The sequence below is a fragment of the Citrus sinensis genome, chromosome 2 (genome assembly GCF_022201045.2).
Source record: "Citrus sinensis cultivar Valencia sweet orange chromosome 2, DVS_A1.0, whole genome shotgun sequence".
Classification (NCBI taxonomy): domain Eukaryota; kingdom Viridiplantae; phylum Streptophyta; class Magnoliopsida; order Sapindales; family Rutaceae; genus Citrus; species Citrus sinensis.
This window is the reverse complement of record NC_068557.1, coordinates 27,215,701-27,224,497: the sequence shown is the minus strand read 5'-3', so window position 1 is coordinate 27,224,497 and position 8,797 is coordinate 27,215,701. Positions and strand designations below refer to the sequence as shown.

Here is an 8,797-nt window from a genome sequence, read left to right as displayed (position 1 = left end):
TTAAACGACATCATTTCGCTTACTAATGTGTTTCAAGTTATCATGAGCTGGACATGTAACTCACTTAAACATCAAAACGACAACACATGAAGATGTTTTGATAAAGGATTAAGTGATGCACGTGATGAAACATGTGAGAGGAGAATCAAGTTCATTGCAAAGCCGTTATCCACGTGGCTGATTCTGGTGCAATTTGGGTTTGATATTAACTGTTATAACAGCTAATTGTTGACGGAGTTTCAGCATGCCCTTGAGAGCAATTCTAGAGATAATTAAGAGATAGATAGAGAGAGAGTCATCTTATTTTAGGATCCCATGCTTGATGCTTCAAAATTTCAAAGAAATAATGACCTAATAATTCTCAATCTTTCTTCTAGTGGATTTGATGATTGATTGAATAACAAATCAGGCTTCAATTTTTCGAAGGCAAATGAGTGTAAAAGGGCTTTAGGCCACATTAACCACCACAAGCCTAGTTACTCTATCTTGTTTCTAATCCATTAAAGAGTTCATCATAATTGTGGGTTTGAATTGTATAGGTTGATAAAGATATATACACATAAGGTCAATGTTTTTTTTTTTTGTTCTTTTTTCGACATCAGTGAATTAGATATCAGTGAATTAGATAAATAGTCTATATTTACAATTTAAAATATTTGATTTTATCGAATTGATTAAAAAGATAGCAAACACTCTCCTCTAAATTATCTTAAAATCTCTCTTTTTTTTTAAAAAAAAAAAAGAAATTTCATGAAAAAGAAAAAGAAAAGAGAAATCCTTTTATGGGCGATAATCAAAAACAAAAATTAAGTAAAACAATTTCAAAGAAAAGAAAATACAAACAAACTACATATTTCTTGTATTTCTATCAATTGGAGTTCTCTTAATTATGTGTAGAGATCGATTTGACATTTGTTGGATTTAATGCACTTCACGTATCTAAACAATAATTCTATAGAGACAAAATTACTTGTGTTTAAATACAAATTTGAGCTACACTATCATAAAAATGTGTAGACATCCACACCTTTTACATATATGAATATTGGCTACATAGACCTCTTGCTTTTAGTGCAAAAAATTAAATAAATTATTCTTACTTCTATGTTAATGAGTTGCAGGTTTCAAATGCGAAACCTGCAACTATGATATTATGATTCTTCTTGATCATTTGATTAAATGAATTAAAACCATTCAACAAAGCAATGAGATTTATATTTTAATCAAATCATTCAACAAAGAACAAGATTTATAAAAAAAAATTGACGATTACCAATTAAAAACAAACATAAAATAATACGACATCGAAACAGATCCGATTCAGTGGTTGACATGCTAACAGTAGGTACACCAACACAACATAAATTAATTCCATCCCACGAGAAATTTAAAAAAGTTGGCACTCACAATGTTCACAATCCCACTACATGATTACATTAAAATAACTCTCGCTATAATTATAATTATAATTATAAAGTTAATTTATATACTTAATTTATATACAAAATACAGTTAATTATAATTATGACGAAGACCCATAACCCCATGTAAAAGTATAGTAATGATCCAGTAATTAAAGCGAAACTAAAAAAAGAAAAAGAAAAAGAAAACTCTAAATATATCTAGATATATAAAATGCGTTTATAAAATATGAAAGTGGCTAGCTAACAAGTCCACATTGATTCCTCATAATGAGCCAAGTCCATGTCGTAGATGGGCTTGGTCTGAGAAGCCACGAGCTTGGACGAGGGAGAGCCGCTGTTGCTTGGGCTAGCCGGGCCGAACCCGTGGCTCGACAAGGACGCAGTTTGGCGAACCCGTAAGTGCACCACCTCGGCTTGAGCCAGGGCCAATTGGGTCTGTAGCACGTCTATTTGATTTTGCAGAGACGAAATGGCTCCAACGCAACCGTACACTGGATCACGAACTCTTGCGTTCGCTTCATACACCATGCTGCTCACAGCATCTCCTCTTTGGTGCACTGGCAATTCCTTTTAATTTTTACAAAATTAAAAATCTTGCATCAGCTAGATATGGTAAATTATTAATCAAAGAAATTTACACCTAATTCCACGTCTTTTTACTTAATTAGAGAAATAAAACGTGTTAATTGTCTAAGTATTGTTTGCCTTTTTACTTCTATCAGGTCATAATCTAGATGATTACAAGCTTTTAATTTGGAGTTTAATGGGTGCATGTCTTCCTCATCTTTGTGGCAGTACCATTTCTTGTTCTGAAAAAAAAAAAATTAATTAATTTCTCTTTCGCACAATTGATTTTGATACTATAGCATCTCCAGCAGTGGCCCTAAATGTCCAAAAATGTCATTATTATCACCTTGTAGCACTCGCTTTTGCTTGCCCCCTCCAAATTCGTAATCCCTCTTGCATTCATTTGAATTTACCCATTAGAGATTACAAGTAAAATTACCTTTTGACCCATTAAAACCTCTGAGAGTTTCTTGAGCTCTCTAATTAGCAAGTGGGAACCACAATTTTCCTATAGGGGCACTGATATCAGCTTGGGATGAAAAATTAAATTTTGAAAATAACTGGAAAGGTTGAGGCTTCATGCAATTTTGTCAAGTCAATTCATCAACAAATAATAATATTTTTTTTTCTTTTCTTCAAAATAACTTTTTCTTTTCTTCACAATGATTTTATTTGAATATTCGGTTATATTCATCATATGATTTTCTATCATCAGTGGGAATCCACTGTAATCCTGATTTCATTTTAGGACCGCAAGAATTTTTTTTTTTTTTGGTTAAATAAACTAATAACTATATTCTCATAAAAGTATTTATTTACACTTAATGATAGAGAGCTCACTCTAAACCCACATAAATTTTACAAACAAAAATTGAATATTTTAATTAATACCTTTAAAATTTAAATTAATAATAATAGTTATCCCAAAAATTTGCTTTCGTAGAGTTGAGGTGGGATTCATTGGTGGAGTGCGTATCATTTTTCTTAATTTGTTTGCTTTCTTTTTAAAAAAATAAAAGTTTAGTTTACATAAAGCATAAAAAAGGAAAGCAAATTAAAGGACATGTTTGGAAGCAACTTCAACTTCTTGAAGGAAGGATTAGTTTCTATCAGAAGCTGCTTCCATACACAACCTTGTAATTGTGTCACTAAAACAAAAAATAAAAAGCAAAATGCAGTTTATTTAAAAAAAAAAAAATCAGGTACCTGTAGCATCTTGTTGACATTGCTAGCACCAAAAACCTTGTGCACATTAGCAAATTTCTGAGGCTCATCAGCTGGAAAATAAGGGGCAAAAACGCAATCCTGGGCACACCTTCTCCTTAGAAGCTTGCATGCTGCACATGGTGATGGTGCACCTTGTTTCCTACCACTCTCCTTCATCCTGCCACGTGTCCCCCCCAAAACCCCACTAAGTATCTACCGAGTTAAGAATTTAAGGCACCACCTAGGGCACTTTCCCTTAAAAGAAAAGCCAGAAAGAATTTTTAGGGTTATAGCATATGTTTAGATTTGGAAGCTTAATTAAACGCAAAAGAGAGTTGAAAGATACAGTAAAGAGGAAGACGAAGAAGAAGAAGAAGAAGAAAAGAAGCAAGAGAGAGAGATTGATTATGAGAGGGGGTATGAAGAGAAGAGGGGGCGGTGATTTTATAAGCATAAAGGGTCATTCAGTAATCAGTATACATCTGAGGTGGGTACCACAAAGCAACCCTTTAGATTTTTTGGTCGACAGAAAACAAATTTCTCTTGACATGACTCCAATTTTTATTTTTTTCTTTAAATTTGTTTCTTCAGTTTTTTTTTTCTTTCGCTACTTTTGTTGAATTTTATATTCTTGCCGTTGTGGATAATTTTATTTAATATCTGTTTATACGCATCATTGCATGTTATTTTAGTATTACTTTGTATTATATATGATAGGACCTGTCTATGGTACAGATTCTGTAACAAACATCTCCCGTCATCCCACCATCCGATTTTCTATTGTTTAGTTTCTCACTCCACATCGAACCACATCCAACGGCTGATGATGCAGTCTGTAGGTTACAGATTCTGTAAGCTAGTCAAGTCCTATATGATAATATATATATATATATGTGTGCGCAAGCGCAACAGAAAAGGTAATTTATTTTGTTGAGTTTTGTTGTTAATTTAAAGAAGGGATCGTGATGGTTCATTTTTGTGGGCCCTCCTTCTAGGCTTCCTAAATAGTGTAAACTATGCATGCATGCATGCATAATTGCAACATATATAGATACATGATGCCCCATTTTGTATCCCTCATTGTAATAATAGAATGGGTCATGTTGAATACAATATTCTATAACATCATAATAACAATTCTTTTGCAACATGAAACATCAACCTTGCTCATCATGAAATACTTTCGTCATATTTATATGTGAGATTTCTATTTTCACGTTAACACGTTAAAAAGAACACAAAGATATTAAAAGTCTGTGTCTATAGTACTATAGGAAAAACCCTAATAATTAAACATATATATATATAATTAAATAAATATGATGTTGAATAAATTATGGAGTTGTGGATCCAATGTATATATGTACAAAAAAAGTTCGCCCCCATGCCTTGTGTTCCACGCCTTTGGAATTATCTCAGCTATTCACGTGCTGCATGAAATTCTCTCAAATGGTGTGAACCTATGGGCCAAAATCTCCAAAAGTACTCAAATGGGAAGATATTACCAAAGCTAAGATACTGGAATTTGAGGGAGGATAAAAGAAATTGAGAAAAAAGATGAGAAGAGATAAAGAAAGGATTATTCTAGTCTCTAGACAATAAAGCAAATACTCAGCAGTCTTTGTTATAAAGTTTAGCCAAGATAGTTGCGTACACTTTCTTGGAGTTTGGAAAAAATAGCGTACTAAAGGGGTTGCGACGGTATTTTAGCAAATTAGACTTCACTGTTTGGTAATTCATCAGTCAGATATATGCAAAAATTGAGTGGTTTAATTAAGATGTTTGATTATTTCGTAGTTAAAAGTTTGGATCAGGATGATGAGGATTAGGATTTGAAAAGTTTGGGATTAGTATAATCGTTCTTCTTTAATTAATAAAATATAATATAAATATGTAAATAGAAATCGTTTTAATAGATAATTTGATATGTATAGTTTGACTGGACATTTCTGCATTTGGAGAAAAATTTGCGTACGCTAATCCTTTCCTACCACCTCAGCCGGACTCAGCTGGTAGGATGAGCCACTGAGAAATTTTATCATTTGAATGTTGACAGGTCTGATAAGAGGACCTTGAGCGGGCTCCACTTTGGAATTCATAAAATTTAATATAAAAATCAAAGGAACACAGTCTATTCTAACACCTTACCACGTTGAGGTGTCGAGGTGTTGAGGTCGTGAGAGTGACCTACACAAACACAAATTTCTCTCTTGATGTTGTTGTGCAATACATGGTATAAAATATTTAATTAAAAAAAAAAAAAGCTCTCACTAGTTATACAATCAAAATGGAAATTTGGTTGATATCAAAAATAGTATATTGCTTTCCATAAATACATACATACATACATATATATATATATATATATATATATATATATATATATATATATATATATATGAACATGGGCATCATGAATTTGAATTGAGGGAAGAAAATTTAGGTACAATGGTTTTAATAGGATTACTTCAAATGTTCTCTCTGAAATTATTATTTATTATGCATACATACGAAGTTTCATTGAATTTTATAATTAAAATATCATATTAGAAATTATATGGCTTTTTATTTACTTGTTGTTTTTCAATTTAAATTTTATACCTTACGGCATTTTAGTTAATTATATCTGTAATTTGTGGTCTCGGACTTGACCAAAAGATTTTAAAAGAGTTTTATTTGACTGACCACTTAAGTTCGAATCTTGAAGAGTATGACTATATGAGACTAAAAAATTACTTTAAACTTTATCCACCACCATATAGATATATGACTTTATTAATGTTCAGAAAAAAATATTATATCATATAAAGTAATAGTTTTACCGAACTTTAATAAAATTTAAATTTGAGAATATATATATATATATATATATATAGGTATCTTGTAAAAAACCAAATGCTTGCAATTTCTTGTTTGGATACTTTTATGTTTACCGACCAACAGTATGATAATTTCAGTGCCTTCACTGCTAAGACACAATGCTTAGTGTCTAACATGCCCCCCATCATAAAGCATAGTGGCACCTTTTAATAAAGATCCTCTGTTAATATCTACTGATTACCATTATATTGTTAAGTGGTTTTATCAAAAGTAAGTGCTTTAGACAAATCAACAACCATAATTATGAACAACAATCATCTCAAGTTTGCAAAATCTCCTTTGATAACCAAAAAGTAATCATGAGTTCTTCTTGACATCGTTTGTTGAATGTAAATGTTTCTCTTTCAAAAGCACCCCCCCAAAAAACAAATTCCTATTTCCGTTATCATCAACCAATAAGAAAGCGTTTTTTTTTTTTAAACTCCGGAAGAAAAATAGTTTAGATCTCTCATTGACTTTGGTTTGGTAAGTGACATCCACGCCTTAAACCATTGACTTTTGCCAAGAATAAAATCAACGGCAAACAGTGGCCAATCCTGATTCAACCTCATTATTATAGCAATAATCTAAATCATTACTCAAATCATACCTAAAAGTGCCGGTTTTTGTGATGCACAATCTTTTTTTTTTTTTTTTGGGGGGGGGGGGGGGGGGGTGAAAATTAAATATATGTAGACTATTTTACAGTGTATATTGATAAAATACGTTTAAACCTTTAAATACAGTTAATTGCAAATTATTTTAATTAATTCTCATAGTATATATTTTACATGCATTCATTTTGTTTTAATTTATTATTTAATATAATAGTCTTTAAGCTAGAACTTTAAGAGACTCAAATGGGTTTTCAACGTGATGACATGTTGTAATATTTACAAATAATACAAAATATTAGAATTTTTCTTTTTAAAATTGCTACTTTTTTCATAAATATATATTTATTTATTTGAAATTATTTTAATTACGACACCAACTACGTACACGATTAAAAGTAATTAAAATACTTTTAAATATATATATATATATATATTTATAAAAAAATGTAACAATTTTTATTAGTCTGGGTTGTGGTACGGGCTTAAAGGTGTCTCCCATAATTGGGGCCCACTCAAGACCACCTCGTGATTCAGACAAAAAAAAAAAATTAAAATGACCTCAATGTCATTCAATTACACATATTAAGTGTTTGTCAAAATAGTGACTCCATACGACAGCGGGGATTAATCTGGGTTGCGGTACGAGCTTAAAGGTACCTCCCACAGTTGGGGCCCACTCAGGACCACCTCGTGGTTCAGACAAAAAAAAAAATTTAAAGGACATCAATGTCATTCAATTACACATATTATTATAAATCACACGAAAGTATCATTCTTGCAGGCACACATTGGTTACCCTTATTATTTTTAATGGCCCTATTTATACAAGAAATTCGATAATATAAAAAGGATATAATCAAACACTATGATTCATCCTCCAAATCAACGTGCGGTCTTGATTCTTCAATTCACTCCGAGATAGAATAGCAATCTTTAATTTTGCCTGACATTAGTATAAAATTTCAATTTATCTCCTATTTTTATTGGGAAGATGATAACAAATAGTGTGAGCATTGATGCCTTTTTTTTCCTCTTCTTAGAAGTAAATAGATGGGCTAATTTCAAATTACTCCCCTTATGAATTGATTATCTTCAAATTGTCCCTTTTACTTTTAAAAACTTCAATTTATCCCTCATTTTTGTTAAAAATACCCCTCCTTAGATAAATAGTCTTCAATTTATCCCCCAAACGTATTAATATATATTTGGGTGAATTTCAAATTATCCACACATGAATTAATTATCATCAAATTGCCAGTTTACTTTAAAAAATATCAAATTATCCCTATATTTGGTAAAAAGATAAGAGAAAAAAAGGTGGATTGATGACTTTCATAACTACACACACACAAAACTTAAGTTATTAAAATAAGAGATAAACTAAAAGACATGTAAAACATACATTTTATTGTATTGCAGTATATTTTCTCCTGTATTTTTTTTTTTTACTTTTAACTTATCACATACTTAATCTCTCATAAAAAAAAAGTTACTATGTATATATCAATATTAAAGTTAAAGTTAAATTAAAAGATAAAAAAATATAAATTTTAATATATTACAGGACAAAAAATAATGTGTATTAGAGTTTGCATTTTTTTTTGTCTTTTTATTTTTCCCTAACTTTAATATAGTTAGGGATTGATGGCTAGAACACTTTTAATATTACACACACATATACATATAAAAAAATGTATATGTGTGTGTGTCTATGTATATGCATGTATGTATGTATTATAATGTGTATACCATACTCTTGCCTCATGAACACACATCACATAATGATTTTGATTATTTGCCATATATGCATGTGAAATGGCAGCTCCGTCCGTATGATCCCAATCACAAATTACAGACAAAAGATTCGCGTTATAAATTTGACAATCCATCGTTACAAGCCAAGATCCACGCAACAGGTCGAGTCGCTTGACAATAACAATTCTGCATTTCACATTCCAAAAACATGTAGCCGTCGCCAAATTTTCACATCAAAACCGAAAACAAACGTATTTTGAATAGGTCTATAGATATGTAGCCACGCGCAACTCTGAAAGAAGCAAGAACATGCGCATGTCAGTATAACAACACAAAAGTAGTCAACTTTTTGCAGCTATAAATCTGATT

The 8,797-nt window shown here is 31.1% G+C and overlaps 1 protein-coding gene across 1 annotated transcript; it reads right to left on the bottom strand.

Annotated features, from left to right (window-relative positions):
* Positions 1-1,452: 1,452 nt before the first annotated feature.
* LOC102616538 (LOB domain-containing protein 4) lies at positions 1,453-3,632 on the bottom strand. Its single transcript, XM_006468360.4, has 2 exons — positions 3,198-3,632; positions 1,453-1,991 (listed from the first exon to the last, which is right to left on the bottom strand). The coding sequence occupies exons 1-2, from the start codon at positions 3,372-3,374 to the stop codon at positions 1,665-1,667; spliced, it is 504 nt and encodes a 167-aa protein (XP_006468423.1). The 5' UTR covers positions 3,375-3,632; the 3' UTR covers positions 1,453-1,664.
* Between the last annotated feature and the right edge of the window lie 5,165 nt (positions 3,633-8,797).